Here is a 26,821-nt window from a genome sequence, read left to right as displayed (position 1 = left end):
TCACGACCGGATCTAGACGAAAAGTTGTGCTTTAAAAGTGTATATTTGTTATTTTTCTTGTCAAAAATGACAATCGTTTCGCTAGATAAGACCCTTATGCCTCGTTTGGGATTGTTTATAGTCCTTTGAAACTCCGTTGAAAAAAACTGTTAAGTGTTGAATTAAGTATTAAATGTTGGGTTCTATTAAAGTCCATTAAAATGAGAAAAATTCTGCAATGTTTTCTTCAAAAAACATAATTTCTTCTCGACTGAACAAAGAAAGACATCAATATTTTGGAAGACATGGTGGTGAGTAAATTATCTGGATTTTTCTTTTAAGAAAATGGAATATTCCTTTAAGTGTCTTAAACAAGAGAGGACACAGTGGTGAAATGTCATGAATAGCCCTTTTGGGGTTTTAACCTGCAGGGTTTCTGTTATAAGCCCACATGTGCAACCATTAAACCGCTGGCAGTATATAAATAGACATAACAAAAACGCATTTTATACACTGAGGAAATGTAAAGCTGTTTATAGCGATCTATGATTGCAGATTGAGGTGGGTCAAAGGTCGCTGGGCCTCCACAAGAGCATTCAGGAGTCCCCTGAGTCCTGCTGACAGATCAAAAGACATAACAATAAAAAAAGAAAAGACATAACTTACATCACATCCAGCTAGTCAACTCCATTTTCTATAACATGTGCTGGGAAAGCATTAAAGGGGGGGGGGGGGGGGGGTTAATGGTATTTCAAGCATTCTGAGTTATTAACACAGTTATAGAGTTGTTTCCTCATGCTAAACGTAGGCAAAAAGTCAAAACAGCAGTTGGGCGTGTTTCATAGTATTTCTGTGCCGAATGCACTTCGCCAGGGTTCGTACAAGTTTCGGCTAGTTTCTTTTCGATTACGGTTCTAACTGACGTTTCAGGGGTTTTCGATACGTATCACTTCTTTATATGGGCTTCCGCCGGAAAACTTCCCCCGGAAAACCCCGCCCAGCCGTCAGTCAGCGGGAGACGCTAGAGCTTGCTAACAGCTTATCACGCCACTCAGCTTTGTTTAATTTCAAAAGTCAACAATGGCACAACAAGAAGTGTGTTTTTGGATGTAAGGAGAAGACATCCAGCCTTATGGAAACAATGGATATAGTTTATTATCCGGATTAGCAGCGGAGTTTTGCGTGTGTGTTTGATGCTGTGGATTTTCAGAACCGGGTCATGACGAGTTACACGTGGTAAGTAGGACTTCTGTCTTATGTTGGAAATAGGCGCGTGTATATTATATAAATGACACGAACATGTAGTGAATCAAAAGTTAAAACAGTGTTGTATAGTGTTGCATGACTCGTACTCGCTCCTCCCATGTTATAACTCCTCCTTCTTCATTTTTTCGTACGTTATCGGAAAGATTCGGTAAAGCTAATCTTTCTTTTATAAATCTGATTAAACTAAAGACTCTTCAGAGATATAAAGGATGTCATACTACTCTATAGGTACTCCAGATTAACATCAGAAATGCAGAAACAGCGTGTGTTACGTGAGCTTTAAGTGTATCGACTGCAATTATTTGACTACTGCTGAATCTACAAGTTGGGTCGATTTGGTCCAAGCTCCTTTAATCCTTTTATTCTTCAACTGAACACCTTGTAAAAGTGTGATTTTGTAAGGATTTTGCATATTTTCTTTCATCTAAAAATATTTTGCTGTAACTATCAGTTAAATGACAATCTGAGAGGTTTGGAGACTCACTGAGAACGGTCCAATCACATGAGGTCAAAAACATAAAAAACAATATTGATTAGCTTACAAAAAAAAGTGGGTTTGGGGCGAAGACTGCAGTGCCCCAAGGACAATTTGAAACGAGCCAATTAGTGCTCAGCCTTAAATCACATGCTTTTAAACAGGTTACTGATACATACACACTCACACATAATGAACGAAAAACAATGTTTTTATTTTTTAAATAAATGATGACATGACTAACATTGAAATATTATGACTAAATGATTTTATTCTCTATTAACTTGCACTATATATTTAACTTTTTGTTAACATGTTAAAGTACCATTTTCTCTCTGGCTAACTTTAAGGGGGCGCCGCCCTATTGACCAGCCGCCACTGACAATGAGTAAGGGTTCTGGCCGTCATGTCCAAGATGTGTTCATTCATTCGCTGCAACCTTTACTCGATAATGTCCACTATAGCTTTGGATGCCACAAAAAATATCTGTCCCTTTAATAAGTGTACAATAAGGGTGGGGCTACTTCAGACACAGCCCTACTTTATTTGACTAATAAAGTAAACTTGAAGAAGTAAATAAAAACAAGTGGGTAAATTAGGACATTAAGTGTAGCGAACAGGCACAATATAATCTTAAGTTAAGCTTCAGGAATTCATTTGCGGTGAACCTCACAGTGGATGGGTAGTGGCTAGCTGTGGGTGTACATCAGATGCACATTTGTTATTGTGGTTCATCACAGGTTTAAATTAGTGCACTCAAAATTTTCCACTTTGATTTCAAACACTGCTACAAAATGGCCTTTAAATAGTCCACTATATAAAAAGAACATAAAAAAACCTGGGCTTGACTTATATGCACACCGCAGAAGTACGTGACACACAGTTTCTAATCTATGACTTTAAGGTGCTTCCTGTGCCTGTTGATATAAGTGAGACTTTTAAAACTCATTCACACAAATACAAACTAGAGAAGAGTAACAAAATTGCAGTAGCGCTGCTTTAAACTGATAGGTTGCTTATGATACAAAAACTGCCCAAATGACATGTCTTGAAATTTCATTTTTAAAATGCTTTGAGCAGTTGCATGCCTTTTATGGTGATCATGAATCCATGCAAATGGTCAAGATGTTTTAAATGCTGAGATATATAATCAGACAGTGATCTGTTGAAAGATTACTGAACATCTAGGGGATCTCAAACCTGCACAATTTTTTTTTTTTTTAGATAAATAGTGACAATATTAGTAGCTGTGTACTTAAAATATTAGCAAGATCAAAAGTTACATGGATTTGTTTTGCATGTCTTGCTTGACATGATTAAATTGATTATACAAATGCTGTATATGTAGGCAGTGTTGAATGTGAGCTTATAATTTGGTCAGAAAAAAACTGACTTCCTTTACGTTACACGGACAGTCTTTGAGTCTTTCAGACGTCTGCAGCGGTTCATCTTAAATGTTGTGTGAAAGAAGCGGTTTTCATATTCAATCTGTTTGAGCCAAACATCAACATGAGGATTATTCAGCTGCAGCTTTGTGAGTTTATTACAGGTTATGAATTTTAATGTTTTTGTAATCTAAAGGTATTTGATTTAGTTTTTCTGTGTTTTTCTGTTATAGATGTGTTAATGATGTGTAACGCTGCAGTGTCTTTACATCAACTTACAGATTTGGGACAAAATGTGACTATAAACTGTGATCTGGACTCAAATGAAGTTTATTGGATTTTACTGAAACATTCAGATTCTCATACAGAGATATTTCGCTCATTCTCAAACTCACCATTTTAAAAATAAATATTCAGTAGAATCTAAACATGGTCTGGTTATATATAATATTACTGTAGATGAGTTAGGGTTTTATTATTGCATGAACACAGGCACAGGATCTCCAAAACTCAGTAACAGTAAAGACTGCACATCATTGGTAAGTAAATTAGCTCATTTATTGATCTAAACATATTAATACATGTGATTATTAACATTAGTGATTCACTTCTTTATTTTTTTACTGAATTATAACAGGCATAACTGAGGTTCTTAATGAATGATATTGTACTCAAATCTTAAAAAAAAAACTTTTTTTTACAGAGCCAACTCAACCAACTGAGTTAACTGAATGTAATAATCACACACATGACCCAGTGACCGAGCAAAACTGTACAGAATGGAAGACGTTCAGCCTTATATCTGCTCTGTTCATTTGTGTTTTGATCATTATAGTCATAGGTGAGTACTTATACAGTAATGTCATTTCTATAAACTCTTCTCAGATGGATAAGGTTGTTGTAATTTAGTTAAAACTAAAAGCATTTATTTACAGTATGCTTTTGGCTATTTGTTTTTCGGGCGGTTTCCTGGACAGGGCTTATCTTAGTCCCAGACTAAAATACATCTTTAAACTGTCTTAAATTTAAAAACAGCTTGCACAAACATATCTTAACATATATCAGTGCTATTGTTTTGTCTCAAAATGAAAACCAGTATTGTTTATTTGTAAGCTTTGTTTGTAAAACCTGCTTAAATGTCCTAATATAAGGCTAGTCCTGGATTAATCTAAACACTGTGTCTGGGAACCCCCCCCCCATTGTTTTTTATAAATGCATTTACATATATATATAAATAATTTGATTTAAGAAAGGATAATAACCTTAAACTGGTATGGTATTCTCCATGTAAAAAGGTTTTGACAATCCTTTTCGATTTTTTAAAGCCTGTTGTTGTTTATGGATGTCATATTTATTGAAAGCCTACAGTACCTTGAAGTTATATACTTTCAACCATTCAACAATCCATTGTAAAATAACCAGTCAAAGAAATAATTAAAATGGGGACAATTAAATTAAAAACAATAAAACATGAATACAGTTTTCTTCACATAAAATACAAGATTTTAAATTCCTGCATACACACCAAAATCTGGAACCTCAGAATAACTCTATAAGAGTTAATTTCAACACTTTAAAAGTGTCTCATGGGGTCCACTCCCAATAGAGTTATTTTAACACTTTTGAAAGTGTTGGCACGTTGACTCTTTTAAAGTGTTAGCAATTGACACTATATAGAGTTAAAAATCTAACTATAAATTTACACTAATCAGTGTTAAATATTTTTTATTTGTTAAAAATTAGCTCCATCTGTGTAATTTGTTAACTCAAATGTAGTGTTATATTTTTTAATATGGTGTTAATATGGTAAATGTAAAGACAGAAACATATTAAGGTACTTTTGGGATAAAAAACTTTATTTTAAACAGTTTTTAATGTAACAATACAGCAGTAGAATCTATCATTCTCATTTTAAAACTATTAATGATTTTTTTTATGTCATCTGATCAACATTTATTTATGACAGAAAAATTGTCCTCAATGTATCATGCATTTAAGTGTTCATTAAATTAACATATTAACATCCGAGACAACTAAAAAGCATGCCCAATGTATAACAACAGTAAACACAGTTTATGGGATGCTTCAGTTCATACAAACAAGTTTGACTTCATTTCAATCCAAAATCCATGTTGGTCTTCACATATTAACAGCAGAATATGATGAACCAGTAGCTGTAAGGAGGTGATATGATCCTCGACGGTCAGACCTTCAGACTGGATATTGAACTTTTCTGTTAATAAAACAAAAATAAAAGGGAAAAATTCAGTATTAAAAAACAACACAAAATGCAAAAAAACTATTTATGTTTTGCACAAAATACTCACTTTGTTATAAAATTGCTGTTCGTCTGAAGAAATTTTCATGTATGCCTAGTTCTGTGCTCCTCTAAAGTCCCCAAAGCAAATCTCCTGCACACATTAATGGATTTAAATACATATATATTAAACTTAAACGGCATATAAAGCAAAAAAAAAATAAAAAAACTCACAACTCACAAATATTATTGATCAAAATGTTATTTATTGAACATTTACTTACCATATACAGTGAAAGAGATGATCTTCTGCTTGAACTGCATCATCCAAAAACACGGCTCAGTGTGTGCTTTAAAAAGTGGGAGGTCTTCTCTATTTAACACCCTAGGAGTTAACAAACTCCAATAACAAAACACTGTAGGAGTTGATTTTTAAAAAAAGTGGTAACACTCTGTTTTGACACCAACTCTTTATTTTTATAGAGTTAAATAAAATCGTTTTAACTCAATCCAGTGTTAAATTAACTCCAAACTCTTTGGGCCCTATTTTAACGATCTAAGCGCATTGTCTAAAGCGCACAACGCAACGTCTAAATGGGCGTGTCCGAATCTACTTTTGCTAATTTAACGACAGGAAAAATGGTTTTTGCGCCGAACGCATGGTCGAAAAGGGTAGGTCCTATTGTAATGGGAGTATTTTGGGCGTAACGTGCAGTAAACCAATGAGAGACTCAGCTCTCATCCCCTTTAAAAGCAAGTTGCGCTGGCGCTATGTCTAATCCCTATTTAGATGAAGGACTTTGTAAACTGAAAAACTAAGCGGAGGTAGAAGATCCCCAGTTTAAGATTAATGTTAAATAATTGTGTTGTTTTTCCCTTATATTGAAATTGTTATTTTTTTATTAAAACCTTTAAAACCCGTTTTCTTTTAGTCATGGAAGTAAAAAGCAGGCTTGTAATTGCTTTAAATGTATGGTTATCCAATATCATCAAAACATAATTTACAAGTTTCTAAGATAAGGTTTGTACTCTAAAAATACTTTATTTGTAACAAACAGGAGATAAAGAATTTACAAACGGCTCTCCTCACGTTTCAGCACTTTGGACAGCGTTTTTTTAGCAAAGAGTTTTTTTAAGCATTACTTACAAATGTTTCTTACCTCCCATATCCACAGGTACAGAGTCATCATATACAATAAATCCGTGAGGTAGCATTAAAAAAAAACATTTAAAAACACGCATTTGTTCAAAGCAAAGCATTTATTTACTTACCAGGCTGCAGGTAAAGCAGCTCTTTGCGCCTTCTAACGTCTCATAATAAGTCCTCAATTATGTCCAAGAGACTCAATAATAATCTTTTACATTAAATCATTTAATCTTTCATATTTAAAAGCATTTTTGTGCTGCTGCGCATTCATGTACTTTGTGATAAGCAAACCCGCGTTGTCCTCCCGTTTATAGGCGCATTTTACTAATGCGCTCTTTAAATAACATAAAACACATTGCGCCATTGACTTTAGACTTTAGACCAGGTTTTTGTTGGTCAATGGCGTAGTCTATTTTAGTTGCCTCAAAATAGCAACGCGCCAACAATGCGCCTGAACACGCCTCGTTTTTCAGACCAGAACGCCCATGGGCGCAAAGGGGGCGCAAATGCATTTGCTATTTAAACAACGCGGCGCTAAACGTGAAAATTAGGGTGGAAACTAGCGAAAGACACTTGCGTCGCGCATTGCGCTGCATTGCGCCGGGTGTAAGATAGAGCCCTTTATATTTCCATTAACACCGTAATTTTAACTCTGCTAAATTTGCTGTGTATGTTACGGTTTTACAGCAATATAATTTAAAGTTCTCTGTATCATTCTTAGGACTAATTAAAGTTTGTTTTACTGAAAATGGATGTTGTATCAGATCTGAAAATAGTTCAGGACAATTTCATAACGCCGATCTACAGCAGACACAAGTTACAGTACAGGTAAAAGCATTAATATCATTACAGAAATGCATTACAGTATGTATTGATAATTATTGTTAAACTATTAGGTCACAAACCCATAATACACTGAGGCATGGATTACTGTATGAAATATAAATGAATAAGTACATCTACTGCTGAATTTTAGTAATGATTTCTTGTTGTTCTTTTAGTATGAGGCGGTGGACTTTTCCAAGATAAGCAAAGAAAACAGATGTAGCAAACAGACTTAACAAAGACAACAGCACGTATGTGTCATGATCCTGTCAGCCCTGTATGTCTTTTTGCCTTGTTTCATGTGACAGGATCATGGCAGCCCTTATTGTTGTCTTGTTTGCGTGACAACATTCTGCTCTAAAGATCAAGAACACAAAAATATTAATGATCTCATATTCATCTTGTACAGTACATGATTATAAATAGTTATGTTATTGTATAAACTTATTTTAATATCTCTTTTTGATTTTCTTACATTTCAATTCATTTACAGTACTGACATTTTTAAATTAACATTTTATCTCTTCAGTTCAGTTGCTGACTAGACAACAGCAAAAACAAGCAAAATTTCATCAAATAACAGAATTTGATTTATGAAGTAGCCTATTACTCACAAAAATGCATTGACTTTTACTTGAATTTAATGTTACTGTTGAAGTCATCTGTTAAAGCATGAAAAATAAATGTACTTTGAATCTGCAAATTTGAGTAATGTGGGTTTATTATCAGTAATGAACTAATGAAGGTAATCATTCACACACGCACGCACGCACGCACGCACGCACACACACAGTTATATATGTTATAAAAATTGTTATAAATGTTCATCCTTGTTTTCAGATGCCTGTGATCTTACATTGGATCCAAACACAGCAAACACTCAGCTCATACTGTCTGAAGACAACAGAAAGGTGACATGTGTGAATGTGGAGCAGTCGTATCCTGATCATCCAGACAGATTTGAGTGTTATCCTCAGGTTTTTTGTAGAGAGCCTCTGACTGGACGCTGTTACTGGGAGGTTGAATGGACAGGCTGCGGTGTTTTTATATCAGTTTCATATAAAAACATACACAGATCTAAAGAAAGGAGGGATGACAGCGTGTTTGGATTCAATAAAAAGTCATGGAGCCTGCACTGCTCTGATCGTTGTATACGTGCCCGTCATGATAGTAAGGAAATAATGGTATCTGCTTCCTCACCTCCATCTAATAGAATAGGAGTTTATCTGGACTGGTCAGCCGGCACTTTGTCCTTCTACAGCGTCTCTGATACACAAACACTAACACACTTACACACATTCAACACAACATTCACACAACCTCTATATGCTGGATTTAATGTTTATTTGACTTCTTCAGTGTCTCTCTCAGGTAAAACAACACAGTGACTGACTCAAAAAAATACAGAGACTCGATCTGAAATCAGAAAATCATGATGTGGTAGACAGACAGACAGATACTTTACTGATAACTACTCACTAGAGACTTAATTTCCAACAATGCTTTGATTTTTGTCCATTTTCAATCACACCTTCTATACTTTACCTGTACTATTTAACCTGTTACACCTCACTCACTCCTCATGAAGTATTGTTTGACCTGGCTGCAATTCTGAACATTCTAGTTTATTATCTTGTTTAGTTTTTTTTTTTTACTTTGCCTGGATTTATATCTCTCTGTAACGGGGCGTGCTTTGAAGAAAGCGAGTGAGAGGGTGAATCCATTTGCAAAAAGGTTTTATTAGAAAAATCCCAAAAAGGGCCAGCAAACATATCCAGTAAGGGTGATCCAAAAACGTAATCCAAAACAGGCACTAGGTCAAGGCAGGCAGAGTCACAATCAAAATCCAAATATACAGGCACGGGTCAAACACAGGCAGATAAACAGGCAGAATACAGATAACAGAATACAGACACAAGGTACAGGGAAACGGGTTGGTTGGGCTAAGCATTAATCAGCAGCCAACAGGTGAACAGGAAGTGACTTATATACAGACAGGAAGTGTGAACTGTGACATGGCATGATGAATATCAAAATAAAAGTCAGAACAGAGCAGGGTATCAAATAAAAGTCCAAAATACAAAAATACACAGAACACAAGTAAACACAGAACAAAACCATTACAGAACCCCCCCTCTAAAGGGCGACTCCCGGAGCCCAACAAACAAAACATACAGTCCAATAGAGGGTGGGCGGGCGGGCCAGGACCTCTTGGCGAAGGCAGGGCAGTTCAGGAGAGGTCCTGGGTCATATGGCCAGGATGGTCCAGGAACATGAGGCAGATGCGGGCCTGGGTCATGGGGCAGATGCGGGCCTGGGTCATGGGGCAGATGCGGGCCTGGGTCATGGGGCAGATGCGGGCCTGGGTCATGGGGCAGGCTAGGACCTGGGTCATGGGGCAGGCTAGGACCTGGGTCATGGGGCAGGCTAGGACCTGGGTCATGGGGCAGGCTAGGACCTGGGTCATGGGGCAGGCTAGGACCTGGGTCATGGGGCAGGCTAGGACCTGGGTCATGGGGCAGGCTAGGACCTGGGTCATGGGGCAGGCTAGGACCTGGGTCATGGGGCAGGCTAGGACCTGGGTCATGGGGCAGGCTAGGACCTGGGTCATGGGGCAGGCTGGGAGCTATATCATGGGGCAGGAATAGACCTGGAACACAGGGAGAGGAAGGGTCCGAGCACACTTCGGCCTCCGCCTTGGTGTCCTCTGCCTCCTCCCTGTGTCCGGGTACTACCCCCCCCCAAAAAAAACTTGGGAAAGCTCCCAAAGCCCAGGGTGGCGATGTCCCAGGTGGTGGACCAGATGAATCAGATGAGTCGGGCAGGACAGACGAATCAGATGAGTCGGGCAGGACAGACGAATCAGATGAGTCGGGCAGGACAGACGAATCAGATGAGTCGGGCAGGACAGACGAATCAGATGAGTCGGGCAGGACAGACGAATCAGATGAGTCGGGCAGGACAGACGAATCAGATGAGTCGGGCAGGACAGACGAATCAGATGAGTCGGGCAGGACAGACGAATCAGATGAGTCGGGCAGGACAGACGAATCAGATGAGTCGGGCAGGACAGACGAATCAGATGAGTCGGGCAGGACAGACGAATCAGATGAGTCGGGCAGGACAGACGAATCAGATGAATCAGATGGATTAGATGAATCAGAAGAATCAGAGGAGTCGGGCGGATCAGGTGAATCAGGCAGATCAGGTGAATCGGGCAGGTCAGGTGAATCGGGCAGGTCAGGTGAATCGGGCAGGTCAGGTGAATCGGGCAGGTCAGGTGAGTCGGGCAGATCAGGTGAGACGGGCAGATCAGATGAGACGGGCAGATCAGATGAGACGGGCAGATCAGATGAGACGGGCGGATCAGATGATTCCGATGGTTCAGATATAGAGCCTGGAGGAACACAGGGGACAAACGAGCAGAAGGCAGACCAAACGCACCACAGGGCCATGGCAAATTCAGAAAGTATACAGTCACTGAGACATACCTCTGTGGTGGTCGATTCGGGCATGGCGGCCATCTTGATGTCAGGTGCTGGGTGACTAAAAGCCCTCGTGAGTACAGGTGTGGTGGTGATGGTGGCCCTCTGAATCACAGGTGCAGGAATGATGGTCGCTCTCATGAAAACAGGTGCAGAGACAGGCAGGATGGCGGCCATTTTAGGGACAGGCAGGGTGGCGGCCATTTTGGGAGCAGGCATGGTGGCGGCCATTTTCTCAAACCCAGGTGCAGAAACAGGCATGATGTGGCTAGGCGTGTCGTGAATATTCACTGGAGGTGCATCCCCAACACCCACAGTGAATGGTGAACCACACAACAACAGAGCGTGATCGATATATTGTTCTAATGTCCAGTGTGGTGTATGGAGTGGCATGGAACGGGCAATGTCGCGATTTAATCCACAGTAAAAAATGTCCTTCAAAAATGAATCTTTAAAGTTCACCAGACCAGATAGTTCACAGAACTTCTCAACAAAATCCTCAATAGATCTGTTACCTTGGCGAAGACCCACAAGACGATCCGCTGGAGTCATGTTGCTGGTGGGAAATTTCCAACCTCTGCTGGATTCCGGTTTGGGCTGATTAATCTGTAACGGGGCGTGCTTTGAAGAAAGCGAGTGAGAGGGTGAATCCATTTGCAAAAAGGTTTTATTAGAAAAATCCCAAAAAGGGCCAGCAAACATATCCAGTAAGGGTGATCCAAAAACGTAATCCAAAACAGGCACTAGGTCAAGGCAGGCAGAGTCACAATCAAAATCCAAATATACAGGCACGGGTCAAACACAGGCAGATAAACAGGCAGAATACAGATAACAGAATACAGACACAAGGTACAGGGAAACGGGTTGGTTGGGCTAAGCATTAATCAGCAGCCAACAGGTGAACAGGAAGTGACTTATATACAGACAGGAAGTGTGAACTGTGACATGGCATGATGAATATCAAAATAAAAGTCAGAACAGAGCAGGGTATCAAATAAAAGTCCAAAATACAAAAATACACAGAACACAAGTAAACACAGAACAAAACCATTACACTCTCGAGTGTTTTGTTTTTTTCCTGCACTCAGTATTATTATTGTTCGCTGCCTGCCTCAACCCGATGCCTTTTTATGACAATATTTGGATTTTCCGGCTACTCTACATGGCATGTCTACAGGGCATGGTGACCATTGCCTCTCTGATTGGATCCATTTGTTTATAGTATTTATTAAAATCAATACTCAGGATCATAGAGGCAATGTTCAAAATGACCATGACATTATAAGACAGTGCAGTACAAAGAGTGCAAACTGTCCAACAGATTATTGTAAAAACATTATAGACATTTCACAAATACATACGTAATAAATATACAAATTTAACACAACATTAAATGTATAAATAAAATCCAAATGAACAAAATATAATGTAATAATAGCAACTATATTGTATAAAGTATGTATGTAAAGTTTATATTAATAAAATATTATAAAATATTGCTACATGTAATGTAAATGAGTGGATGATCCAAGTTCCTATGATAGAGGTTAATGATACCTCTGCATGAAGTTAATAAAGTATAATGGCAGCAACATGAATGACCTCCTAGTGCTACATGTTGCACCAGAACTGTGTTTCCAGCTTAGTGGCTTGGTTGCTAGATTTAGAATCTCTTTTTTTACATAAAAGTGCTTAGCAATAAACCTACTGAGTCTTTGACTCATTCAGATCTGACTATACTGCCTTGCAATTCATGAGGTTTTGCTTTCCCGAGCCGGCGCCCATCTGCGTTCACTCTGGACAGGGAGTTGAGCAGCAGCACATTCAGATCTGACTGTACAGAGATGACACGTGAATGAGCTGCAAATTTACCAAACAGTGAGGAAACACTCCATTATCTGTGTATTTGGTTGTTCCTCATTTATTTAAATTTGAACTGTTTGGACAAATAAACATGAACACAGCACACAGATGAAATCAAAAAATCTTTATTAGGCATTCGGCTATATATAAAAAAACATTTATGACCATTACTTTAAGAGAAAACTAAAACAGATTTGGGGTACCATGTGATGTGATAATGTGACTGGTATGCTAATTGGTACATGGTGTAATCAAACAACATTTAACAACTTTTCAAGCAGGCTTTAACTAGTATCCACTGAAAATAGTTGGAAACAGATCTGATGGGGTGAAAGATGTATAGGGGTCCCCACTGCCCAGAGGGCCCCACGATATCCAGAAGTTTTAATATACTGGCCCCCATTATGTTAATAATACATAGTAGTATAACTTTGATGAAAACCAAAGCAAAAAAATGCTATTTGGTGAAAAAACTTTTCAAAATAACTCATTCTCTCCCCTCTAAAAATGCAACAAGAGTTATTAAATTATACAGTTCAGTCAGTGATAAACATCAGAGGGAACCAATGAAATTGTAAGTCTTGTAAACAGAACCAATCGGTAAGGCTGACATTTGTGAGACTAAAGTCTGATTTATGGTCTGTAGCTACGCTGTAGGCTATGTGTAGCCTGACGTGCACCTCTCTTAAAAATATCAACGCATCCATTCTAAGCGGACTGCAAGCGCTGTGATTGGTCCGCTAGAACCCCTCCCGTCAGGTCAAAAATATCTGCAGACCATTTCTTCATAAGGCATTTTTGCTTGCGATGGTAAATGCAAAACTGTTGTTGCCACTGCTGCAACTTATGGCACTTTTCCATTGCATAGTACCCCACGGTTTAGTTTGGGTTAGGTCAGGTCAGCTTACCTCACTTTAGCTTGGTTAGCTCTTCCATCGAGTTTAGTAACACTTTGGAGTGGGAGGGATTATAGGCATTATAGTGGGAGATCATACAAGTGAGAGCATTGTTGTACATTCCCATACATTTATTTATTTCTCAGTCTGCCACAAAATTAATATTGGCCACCACAAATAAATGTTTGCACATCTTGTTTATCACTACCTCTGTCTCTCATGACAGTTTCTGTACAAACACCCGTGCCGTCAGTCGACACGCTCTATTTTTGTTATACACTTATGTTTTGGTTTTGAAGCTCTTTTAAACAATGTAAATGTATCTGAGATTACATAAAGCTAAAGAAATGTATAATTTGCAAGGTAACAATTGTTAAGAAATACAGCTATAATGCTGAGTACTATATTAGTGTGTTCTCCTTTAACAGTGTTCAGTCTGCCTCTGTGTCCCGCCCACTTCTGAGATTGACAGCTTACATGCTGCTGCTACGACTTCAGTTTCACTTTTCTTTTAAGCACATTGTATATTTATTTATGTCAAACAATCTCGCAGGCACAACGTTAACCACTAAATGAAGCATATAAATGAATCACATGTGAACACAGATATATTATTCTCAACTAGTCTGTACAAACACTGCAATAGCTTAATGTAAAACACTTCAGCACATGTGCTTGATGGTTTAAAAGGCGATAAATCAAACTCCTGGACTTACTGACCAAAGGCAATGAAGCTTTGATAAGTATTCTAACTTTGCCATCTCATCGTGTTTAAAATGTTAGGTTTCTTCAACCCATCTAAAGGTAATGAAGCTGTTAGGAGACTCACTTCTGAGTCTTCATCATTAACAGAAACACCAGCAACACAAGCACTGCCAGCTCCACCAAGGATATGACCTTCTACAATACTGGCTAACATTTACCCGTTACACATTATATTTGTACATCTGTCCATGTAAGCTGGTATTTCCCAAGGTTATTTGATCATAGAGAATGAACTTTAGTGAGGCTATACAATTTCACTTAAAACTTAAATTCTTCTGTCCTTGGGTCTTTTCCTTGCATCATTCCCTCACATTCTAGGGAGGTGGAGTTAAGACGCAAGGACAGGAAACAATGATACACAAATAAGAACTGAAAGACATCCACAGACTGTGAGGAGTGAGCAGGAAATGAAAAACCTGGAGTGGATCTCTAGTGGACTGATAACAGAATGATTTCAGTTGGAATTGGGAATCAAATCCACTTATACATGCTGAGGTTCTTGTGTCCCAAATATAATAAATATTATCTGTAATTTAAAGAAAACATAAGTTCAAAATTAACTAACTTCATAAGCTGGCTATAACCTCGACTAAGGTAAACATGAAGGTAAATGTAGTCACAATCTGTTGTTGCATCTTCTGCTTTTCTAAAAAGTTTGATGTATGTAAGTCTGTGTTTTAAACTTACAGGTAAAAGGTAAAAGTGAAACAGCCTCATAATGTTTAGTTTGACAAGCTGAAGTCAACAATTATCATTTCCTGAAAGTTTAACTCATTGACATTCACTAATAAACAAGAAATAGACACACTATTCTCAGAAGGGTGCTATCTGTCACGGTTTATGAATGCATTGTTTCCTTCCTGATTCACATGGCTGTGTTGTGTTTGTGAGTGTTTGTAGTGGGCGTGTTTGGCACTTACCTCCAGTGTACCTGATTGTCATTACTCGCTCCAGCTGCAGCTCATTTACTCCCCTATATATACTCACCCAGTTCTCATGTCCTTTGTCAGATCGTTTGTGGAAGTCAGTGAGGTCTCGTGCTTTGTGTTTCCAGTCTGCTGTGTTCCTGCTAGTGATGGCGAAGTGAAGCTTTCTTGAAGCAGTGAAGCTTTCAACCCAATTGTATTGAAAAAAGGTTCATTACTCGAAGCTTTTTAAATCAGAGCTCGATGAGGACCTCTGCTGTTGAAAGTGCTGTATCACTGAATGTTTCACAACCAAACAACGTATTAATTATAGAAGCAAGAATTAATGGATTGACAAATTAAGGATAGAATAATAAATAAATGTAACAATATATAAAATACATGACCAAAGCATGTTCCATTTCATACGGATGGTAACTCCAAACAAAAATTAAAGCTGCAAGCAGCGATGGAAGGGCCCTTGCACGCATGTGCACCGCCACCCTATGGCCTTAGTAAAGCAGTGAACCAGGGGGATATGAATTAAAGTGGGTTAATATAGGTGGATATTCAAAGGGAAACTGATGTGCCACACCGCTTGTGTGCAGCAGGTGGCGCTACGACTGTACCTGATTATTGTTATATTGACGTGTTCAGGCCGGGACCCTTATCAAACTTGTGAAGTCGGGGGCAGATCGGAAAATGTATGCCTGAATTACAACAGCTTCCTGTTTCATGGCGAAATATCACACTTTGCCAGGCTGCCACGGACACGCCCTTAAACGGAAAGTCAAGATCTTCGCAATTCATCACGGCAAAGGGCTTAACGTCAGCCTGACCAAATATGATGATTATTTGATTAAATCTCTAAGAGCAGTAAATCACAGCGTAAAACATGGCATTTCCTGCTGCCTCTAGGTGGCGCTATGACTGAAGCTGAATATTGGCATCAAAATATGTTCAGGTCAAGACCCTTAACTAACGTGTGAAGCGTGGGGCAGATTGGACATTGAATGCCTGAGATAGAACAACTTCCTGTTTCATGGCGAAAATGCCGAACTTTGTCAGGCCGCCACGGACACACCCTCCAACGAAAAGTCAAGATCTCTGCAATTTAGCATCGCAAAGGCCTTTAGATGAGACTGACCAAATATGATAATGATCGGATTAAATCGCTAGGAGGAGTTCGTTAAAGTACGACGCATAGAAATGTCAAGAGAAAATTCAAAATGGCTGACTTCCTGTGGGGTTTAGAGCTTCGCTCCAAGAGACTTTTTTGTAGGTCTTGGGGTGCTTGATGATCCTACCAAATTTCGTATCTGTACGTTTTTCGCAGTGGGGGGGCTGTTCTCTTGAAATTTTGCAGGTGGCGCTATCGAGCCATTTCTACACGCCCACTTCTGACGCCTATACTACATGTAAATTTTCGCCACTTCTGACCCGTGTGCAAATTTTAATGAGTTTTCGGGTATGTTTAGGCCTTAAAAAATGCGATTCATTTCGGAAAATAATAATAATAATAATAATAATAATAATAATAATAATAATTAAAGCTGCAAGCAGCGATGGAAGGGCCCTCGCACTCATGTGCACCGCCACTCTATGGCCTTAGTAAAGCAATAAACCAGGGGGATTGAAATTTCCGTGGATAAATATAGGTGGATATTCAAAGGAACTTTGAAGTGCCACTACTCCTTTATGCAGCAGGTGGCGCTATGATTGTAATTGATTTTTGTAACATTGATGTGTTGAGGCCAGGACCCTTGTCAAACGTATGACGTCTGTGACAGGTCGGACATTGCGTGTCTGAGTTACAACAGCTTTCTCATGGCGAAAAATCAAACTTTGACAGGCCACAACGGACACGCCCCTTTAACGAAATGTCAAGATCTTCACAATTTATCATTGTGAAGTCCCTAAGTTCAGACTGACCAAATATGATGATGATCTGAATACATTTCAATGAGCAGTAAATCACAGTGTAAAACATGTCATTTCCTGCTTCCAGCAGGTGGCGCTATAACTTACTGAATATTGCCATGTTGATGTGTTCAGGACAGGACAATTATCAAACTTGTGAAGCGTGGGTCAGATTGGACATTTTAAACCTGAGTTAGAACAACTTCCTGTTTCATTGAGAAACACAGAAATTTGGCAAGCCGCCACATACACACCCTCCATTGAAATGTCAAGATCTCTGCAATTTAGCATTGCAAAGCCCTTTAGATGACACTCACCAAATATGATGATTATCTGATTAAATTTATAGGAGGAGTTTGTTAAAATACGAAGGCCAGAAATGGCAAAATTTGCACTCAAATTACAGAGAAAATTCAAAATGGCTCACTTCCTGTGGGGTTTAGAGCTTTGCTCCAAGAGACTTTTTTGTAGGTCTTGGGGTGATACATGATCCTACCGCATTTCGTATCTGTGCGATTAACGTAGCGGGGGGGCTGCTCTATTGAATTTTTGTAGGTGGCGCTATAGAGCCATTTTAACACCCCAAGTTCTGAAGCCTATATCACATGAACATTTTCACCACTTTTGACTCGTGTGCAACGTTTCATGACTTTTTGAGCTCGTTTAGGCTGTCAAAAATGGGATTCATTTAGCGATACTTTGCGAGGCGCAACGGACACGCCCTTTAACGAAAAGTCAAGGTCGTTGCTATTTATCATCACACAAGGTCTTGAGATTAGACTGATGAAATATGATGTTGATATGGTTAAATCTCTAAGAGCAGTAAGTCACAGCATAAAAGGTGGTATTTCCTGCTGCCTCTAGGTGGCGCTATGACTGATACTGAATTATGCCATGTTGATGTGTTCAGGCCGGGACCCTTATGAAACGTGTGAAGTTGGGGGCAGATCGGACTATGTATGTCTGAATTACAACAGCTTCCTGTTTCATGGTGAAACATCACACTTTGCCAGGCTGCCACGGACACGCCCTTCAACGAAAAGTCAAGATCTTTGCAATTTATCACCGCAACGGGCTTAAAATCAGTCAGACCAAATATGATGATGATTTGATTAAATCTCTAAGAGCAGTAAATCAGAGCGTAAAACATGGTATTTTCTCCTACCTCTAGGTGGCGCTATGAGTAAAGTTGTATATTGGCATTGAAATGTGTTCAGGCCAAGACCCTTATCAAACGTGTGAAGCGTGGGCCAGATTGGACATTGTATGCCTGAGTTAGAGCCACTTCCTGTTTCATGGCGAAAATGCTGAAATTTGTCAGGATGCCATGGACACACCCTCCGACGAAAAGTCAAGATCTCCGCAATTTAACATCGCAAAGGCCTTTAGATGAGATTGACCAAATATGACGATGATCTGATTAAATCTGTAGGAGGAGTTAATTAAAGTATGAAGCCTGGAAATGACCAAATTTGCACAAAAATCAAGGCAAAAATTCAAAATGGCCGACTTCCTGTGGGGTTTAGAGCTTCGCTCCAAGAGACTTTTTTGTAGGTCTTGGGGTGATAGATGATCCTACCAAATTTCGTATCTGTACGTTTTTCGTAGCGGGGGGGCTGTTCTCTTGAAATTTTGCAGGTGGCGCTATCGAGCCATTTCTACACGCCCACTTCTGGCGCCTATGCCACATGTAAATCTTCACCACTTCTGATATGTGTGCAAAATTTCATGAGTTTTCGAGCATGTTTCGCCCCTCAAAAATCCATTTCGGAGAAGAAAAAGAATAATAAGAATAAGAATAAGAATAAGAATAAACGGAGCAAAAACAATAGGGTCCTCACACTGGTGTGCTCGGGCCCTAATAAACGAAGCAAAAACAATAGGGCTTTGCACCCACGGTGCAGGCCATTCTGGCCTGCTCCTCGGTGCTCGGGCCCTAATAACAAATTAAGGATAAAGCCTGGTCTTAAAAGTATAAAGTGTGAACCATTTAAAAAATATCATGGTATTAAGTGGTGCAGAAAATACTTTTTACTACTATCCAATATATATATTTTATATTATAAACTCACTATACAGTAATCGATTTCGTGTAACGCAATACTTCAATACAACCCATGAGGGCGCGCCACGTATCGCACAATTTAAAACCTTTGAATCAGATAACGAAGCAGTCACGTGGGTGTGAGTGAAACGAAGCTTCGGACGTCATTGGTCACGTGATTTTGCCAGAACGAATCAAGCTTCGATACAAAGCTTCAATGAAAATCGGTTCATTTTTTTGACACATGCCTCGGAGCTTCGGTGTCACTGGTAACATCACTAGTTCCTGCTCTCGTGTTCGTGTTGGATTTATATTGGATTATCACCGTCCGGATTCATCTGTTTCCACGCTGGCCACCTCTCATGCCTGTGTCACCCGGTCAGCTGTCATCATTTATCAATTCACTCTGTTTTCAATAAACATCTTTACTTGCATTTGCTTCCTCTCCTATTTCATGACAGAACGATCTGACCAAATCATGGAAGCAGCGAGTTCGAATATTACATCCATGCAGGAATTCTTCAACAGCAGCAACCGACGTCTCGAATCCCAGGAACGTAATCTCTGTGAGACGGGTCGCGCTGTTCAGGCGTTGGTGGCACAGGTGTCGGAGCTAACCCAACAATTCCAACAACTGCGAGTTCCCCCTGCGCCGCCCACACCGCCCGCTCAACCCATACCACCGGATAACAACATATCCTCGGAGCCCCGCCTACCTGTTCCTGAATCATACGCTGGTAAGCCGAATTTCTGTAGAGCGTTTCTAACACGTTACTCAATGCATTTCTCTTTGCAACCTAGAACCTTCAACAATGAACAAACCAAGGTGGCATTTGTTTTAACCCTCCTGACGGGGAAGGCGGCGCTCTGGGGAACGGTGGTGTGGGAGAATCAAGATCCATGCTGCGCCTCATTCCAGACACTTTCAGCCGAGATGAAGCGAGTCTTCGACCGGGCACTCGCTGGTAGAGAAGCGACTCGTCTACTGGCGGAGTTGAAACAGGGAGAGAGGTCAGTTTCGGATTATTCGATCGAGTTCAGGACGTTAGCTGCCGAGTGTCAATGGAATGAGGAGGCACAGTGGGACATGTTCCTGCATGGGTTGGCTGACCGCATCCATCAGGAAATCTACACCATGGAGTTACCCACTACACTCAATGGACTCATTGAACTGGCTTTACGAGTCGATTCCCGGTTATCTCGAGTGAACCGAAGAGTCACGCCCAGACCCGGCATCAGCGGAACGGAGGTGTTTCGGTCCACTGGCGGAGATGCAGTCAGTCCAGTCAACGATCCTGAGCCCATGCAGGTGGGTCGAGCCCGACTCTCTCGGGAGGAGAAGGAGTGGCGGAGGTCCCAGGGCCTTTGTTTGTATTGCGGCGGGACTGGTCACTTTGCATTCAACTGTCCAGTAAAAGGCCCAGCCCGGTAGTAAGTTTGAGGCTACTATCGGGCGGGGTCTCAGCCGAGAAGTCCTCATCTACATCTATGCTCCTCCCGGTGAGACTGAGGTGGTCAGCACATCATCATGATTGTCAGGCACTGGTGGATTCGGGTGCGGAAGGTATTTTCATGGACCATTCATTTGCAGTCAGACACAAGATTCCACTCAAAACCCTTTCGCATCAGATTTCAGTTCACGCACTCAACGGACAAGATCTTCCCACCATTGTTTCTGTCACTGAGAACATTACACTCATCACCTCTGGCAACCACACTGAAACCATTTCATTTTACATTCTGGACTCACCCCTGGCTCCTGTTGTACTTGGACATCCCTGGTTAACATTACACAACCCCAAAGTGGACTGGCAAACTAATTCAGTGTGTGCTTGGAGTGTAAAGTGTCATGAGTCTTGTCTTGTTTCTGCTTGTTCGTCTGTGCCTTTGTCTGTGTTTCAGGAGGAGGCAGTGGATTTATCTAATGTGCCCGCAGAGTACCATGACCTGAAGGAAGTGTTCAGTAAGTCGCGGGCTGCTTCTCTCCCTCCGCATCGTCCCTATGACTGTGCTATAGAATTAATGTCAGGTAAGTCTCCGCCTAAAGGCAAGTTATATTCGCTTTCGATTCCCGAAAGGGAGGCTATGGAGAAATACATTTCTGATTCTCTAGCAAACGGGTTCATCCGCCCTTCCTCTTCTCCAGCAGGGGCGGGGTTCTTTTTTGTGGGGAAGAAGGATGGTTCTCTGCGACCTTGTATTGATTACCGAGGGTTGAACAACATCACGGTTAAGAATACTTATCCTTTGCCGTTGATGTCTTCAGCTTTTGAGAGGTTGCAGGGAGCATCCATTTTCACAAAATTGGATTTACGTAACGCTTATCATTTGGTCCGCATTAGGGAGGGGGATGAATGGAAAACTGCTTTTAACACCCCTAGAGGCCATTTTGAATATCTAATTCGCCGGCAGTTTTCCAGGCACTCGTCAACGATGTGCTGCGAGATATGGTTGACCAGTTCATATATGTCTACCTGGATGACATATTGATTTTTTCTTCATCTCTCCAGGAACATGTGCAGCACGTCAGACGAGTGCTTCAGAGGTTGCTAGAGAATGGGCTTTTTGTCAAGGCGGAGAAATGCGCGTTTCATGCACAGTCCGTACCATTTCTGGGGTACATCATCTCTACTGAGGGAGTGCGTATGGATCCTGAAAGGATTAAGGCTGTGGTAGATTGGCCAAGTCCAGATTCCCGTAAGGCCCTGCAAAGGTTTCTGGGGTTCGCCAATTATTACCTGCGTTTTATTCGCAATTTCAGCCAACTAGCCGCACCTCTCAAGAACTTGGAATATATTAGAATTGCTAAACGACTGAACTCCAGGCAGGCTCGGTGGGCACTTTTTTTTCGGTCGTTTTAATTTTTCTCTCTCGTATCGTCCGGGTTCCAAATACATCAAACACGATTCTTTGTCACGCATTTTTGATTGTTCCGAACGCCTGTCTACTCCCGAGTGTATTTTACCGGAGAAGATGGTTATCTCCACATTCGTATGGGAGGTCGAATCGAGAGTCAAAGTGGCTCTAGAAGGGGTAACGCCTCCGTCCAGGTGTCCACCGAACCGCTTATTTTTGCCGGAGAGGATAAGGTCCAATGTTATTCAGTGGGGTCATTGTTCCAATATTGCTTGTCATCCTGGAGTAAGTCGAACCAGATTTTTGGTCAAGCAACGATTCTGGTGGCCACGTATGGCTCGGGACATTAATAGTTTTGTTTTGGCTTGTTCGGTTTGTGCCAGTGGTAAGACTTCCAATCGACCTCCTGATGGGTTACTTCAACCGCTGCCTGTCCCTTCGAGACCCTGGTCCAATATCGCTCTAGATTCTGTTACCGCCCTCCCAGGGCAACACGGTTGTTTTGACCGTGGTGGACCGATTCTCGAAGGCGACTCATTTCATTCCCTTGCCCAAATTGCCGTCAGCCAAGGAGACAGCGTTGATTGTAGTAAACCACGTCTTTCGCTTACATGGCCTCCTGACAGACGTGGTTTCCGACAGGGGTCCCCAGTTTGTGTCCAAATTTTGGCGAGAATTTTGTAAGTTAATAGGGGTGACTGTTAGTCTGTCTTCTGGGTTTCATCCCCAGACCAATGGTCAAACCGAAAGAGCCAACCAAGATTTGGAGAGAATGTTGCGATGTCTGGTTTCCAAGAATCCTTCATCCTGGAGTCAACAACTCTCTATGGTGGAGTACGCCCACAATACTTTACCGGTATCATCTATGGGCCTATCTCCGTTTCAGTGTAGTGTAGGTTACCAACCACCTGTTTTTTCCAGTCTGGAATCCGAAGTCACGGTCCCCTCTGCTCACGCATTTGTTCAGAGGTGTCGTCACACGTGGACTAGAGCCCGTGAGGCTTTACTCCAGGTGCGGGCGCGCACCAAGCCCAAAGACGATCGCCACCGGTCTAGGCCTCCGAAATACGTTGTTGGTCAAAGAGTGTGGCTTTCTACCAAGAATATTCCTCTCTGATCCGTATCTAATAAGTTAGCTCCTAAATTCATTGGCCCGTTCAAGGTCACTAAAATCATTAATCCAGTGACTGTCCGCCTTAGTCTTCCTCCTGCGTACAGGAGAGTACATCCCGCCTTTCATATTTCCAAAATCAAACCTGTTCCCCCTCCCTCCTCGTCTCGTAGATGGGGTGACCACGTATTCGGTAAATCGTATTCTGGACTCTAGGCGGAGGGGACGCGGATTTCAGTACTTGGTGGATTGGGAAGGTTACGGTCCGTAGGAGAGAAGTTGGGTTCCTGCTCGGGACATACTGGATCACTCCCTTATCGATGAATTCAATCGGCAGGTAAAGGAGTCTGGGAACGCCAGGCGGCGTTCCTAGGGGGAGGGGTACTGTCACGGTTTATGAATGCATTGTTTCCTTCCTGATTCACATGGCTGTGTTGTGCTTGTGTGTGTGTGTAGTGGGCGTGTTTGGCACTTACCTCCGGTGCACCTGATTGTCATTACTCGCTCCAGCTGCAGCTCATTTACTCACCTATATATACTCACCCAGTTCTCATGTCCTTTGTCAGATCGTTTGTGGAAGTCAGTGAGGTCTCGTGCTTTGTGTTTCCAGTCTGCTGTGTTCCTGCTCTCGTGTTCGTGTTGGATTTATATTGGATTATCACCGTCCGGATTCATCTGTTTCCACGCTGGCCACCTCTCATGCCTGTGTCACCCGCTCAGCTGTCATCATTTATCAATTCACTCTGTTTTCAATAAACATCTTTACTTGCATTTGCTTCCTCTCCTATTTCATGACACTAGCAGGAACTGAGATTTTTCTTCACAATGACAGGAACTGAGATCAGCAGATCATTTAACAAGTGCGAAAACATACAGCTAAAAACCACTGATGCATGGACAGAGAACTGCACAACAACGTGTTTGTATGCATGTTTTTATTGTTTTATTATATGCAACTTGAAAATAAAATATTTTTATTTTAATTATTGTTAGTTAAAAACAGTTGTGTGTTACTGATTTTACTGTAAAGAGGCAGATCTGAATAAGAGATTAATTAATTTTGTGTCACAGTCAAACTAACATTGTGTTTTTTATCAGCAATAAGAAAAGTTCTTGTTTAATGTTTTGTAGCTGGTATATGTGAGTTTCTACAAAGAGAAATCATGAACTTCAGACTCTCATCACTGATCCTGCTGTTACACATTCAAGGTATGAAACACAGTTTGTTATTATACTGAAATACTTCAATTCATTATATATTTGTTAAAAGTATGTCAGATTTTAAACTAGTTTAATTTAATTTTCATCGCTGTACTCCAAAGGCTGGATTCTCCGTTTGGATCAGTCTCTAAAATGTTTAAAGTGAGTTTGTATATTTAAAACTGAACTTAGAGATTTATATTTGAGAACAAAATTGATGAATCCGGGTTCATATCCTTATATGACTGTCTGAATCTCTCATCTCACTCTGTAATTTTAATGAAGTTAAATACAGATAAGCTACAAATATTATTAATGTTACGGTTTCTTCTTCAGGGTTCCTAACATTGGATAACTTGTATGTAACCTGTGATGAACTGAATATTTGTGCTGTGATGGGGACACGTGTGACAGTGAAGTGTTTTTAGTCAAATATCAACATCAAAACTGGGTTCTGGTTCAGTCAGAAACAGAGAACAAACTGGAGAAACAAAGATGAACCTGAAGATTTGACTTTAGATTCAGATTACTCAGGACGAGTGTGTCAGAGGATCACTGAAGATTACTCACGACTCACAATAAGAGATCTGAGAGAGAGACAGTGGAGAATATCAGCTCATGATCATTATGAAGGATGGAGTTAAACATCTCAGCTCAGTCACAGTCAATCTAACAGTCACAGGTACATTTACATTCTCATCAGTCCAGTTAAACTCTTTTCATTTCTCATCTAATGTAAAGTTTTCATTATTTAGTTTTACAGGTAAAGATGAATCTGGAATCTACAGGACAGCGAGCAAAACTGAGCTGTGATTCCTCCTGCCCTTTAACTTCTGAATATGATTACTACTGGTACAAGAATGGACAACATTTAACAAAAAAAACAAAACATATTTGTATCATTCATTGGACACACTGACAGTTATTTCTGCTCTAAGTCTTTTTTAGGGTCCACTTTATCTGTGTGTGAGTCTGACATTTACACAATATTTAAATTAAAATGGAAGAACATTCATATACAGTATGAGTGTGTTTGTAATTGATTGTGAATGTTACAGCAGTATTTTGTGATTTTTTCAGGTAGCTGTTGGGGTGTGACTTACACCTCTATGAGAGTTTGTGCTTTAGTGGGATCAACAGTAGATATTCACTCTTCATACTCACATCCCACTGGATATACAGTAGAGAAAACATACTGGGAATTTCAAAACAGACACTTGGCTCTACATGAGGATCATCAGTTTTCTGGTCGTGTGGAGTATTTGGGAAACACACTGAGAATAAAAAATGCCAGCATGAGTGACACTGGAAGATATCAGTTCAGGATCAACACTAACACATCAGATGAAGTTTCTTGTTCTTCTGGAGTCTATCTTACTGTTACAGGTAACTGCTCATAATAAACTCTCTGTAGTGCAGCACTCATTATACTGAAGCATTATAGCTCGAGTAGGAGTCTGATATCAACACGACTGTGATTAGAGGTTTAGTTAATGCTTTATCAATCGAGCTAAATCAAAAATATGAGGCCCAACTTGGAAAATTAGTTGACATGATCTCTGTTATATGAAATCTCAGATACACGAGTGATAAGCAGTCCAGACCCTGTGATAGATGGAGAAAAAGTGATATTAAGCTGTTTTACCAGATGCCCTCTTGATAGCAAACATACTTACATCTGGTATAAGAATGGACAACAGGTAACAGATGGATTGACATTTCTAAACAAGCTGTACCTGGACTCAATCAACAGTGAGGAGCTACAAGAGTATTCCTGTACTGTAAGAGGTAACACAACATCTCATCATACATCTGACTTTACTGTTACAATGTAAAAAGTAAACTGTTGGATCAACTTAAAAAATAACTTCAGTTGGTAATACCTAAAAAAATAAGTTGTTTCTTATTGTGAAATTCAAGTGAAATTTTAAGTTAAACAAAACTAGTTTTAGTTACCAACTGAAGTAACTATTTAAAGCTACAGTCGGCAACTTTGGAGGATTGAGATGATTTTGAATGTTTTCAATTTTTATGCCCCTCCCACACTACCACAGAGCAACCTCATATCGAGCTCGTCAGTGCGTGTTCAAGCATACAGGGTTTCCCGCAGAAAATTTTATGTGGGTTCCAGATTCTCAGTGAGGCTGTCAATGTATGGCTCCATGACCTATTAACATTAGATGTGAGACAAAATAAATAATATTTAAGAGAATGTTTATTCATTCTTGAGCTTGCTTACTTGTGTCTGAAAATGTGCCCATAAGGTGAGATTGGAAAGAGGCGCCACACGTCTTCCCCTCTCTTCTTCGGCGTCAATATTAAGATGGGTCACCTTCTCTTTAACCTGAGCTAGAAAGGAGCCCTCAGGTTGCTGTTCACCTGCTGCTTTAATTTCCCTTAACTCTTTCACCGCCATTGTCGAGATTTTCCGTCTTTCCGCAA

General features: G+C 40.4%; 2 protein-coding genes across 2 annotated transcripts in view; both read left to right on the top strand.

Moving 5' to 3' along the window:
* Positions 1–26,229, top strand: part of LOC129454156 (uncharacterized) — a 51,049-nt gene extending 24,820 nt beyond the window's left edge. The window contains exon 6 of the mRNA XM_073865613.1: positions 25,958–26,229. Coding sequence (XP_073721714.1) covers positions 25,958–26,214 — 257 coding nt within the window. The 3' untranslated portion in view covers positions 26,215–26,229. The remainder of the gene's footprint in view (positions 1–25,957) is intronic.
* LOC141363064 (stonustoxin subunit beta-like) lies at positions 7,432–8,999 on the top strand. The gene is made up of 2 exons (XM_073865545.1): positions 7,432–7,441; positions 8,175–8,999. The coding sequence occupies exons 1-2, from the start codon at positions 7,432–7,434 to the stop codon at positions 8,720–8,722; spliced, it is 558 nt and encodes a 185-aa protein (XP_073721646.1). The 3' UTR covers positions 8,723–8,999.
* Positions 26,230–26,821: the final 592 nt, after the last annotated feature.

Source organism: Misgurnus anguillicaudatus, unplaced genomic scaffold, assembly GCF_027580225.2.
Source record: "Misgurnus anguillicaudatus unplaced genomic scaffold, ASM2758022v2 HiC_scaffold_32, whole genome shotgun sequence".
In the NCBI taxonomy this organism is placed as follows: Eukaryota; Metazoa; Chordata; class Actinopteri; order Cypriniformes; family Cobitidae; genus Misgurnus; species Misgurnus anguillicaudatus.
Note: the sequence above shows the minus strand (reverse complement) of the source record. Positions and strands in the feature narration are given on the sequence as shown.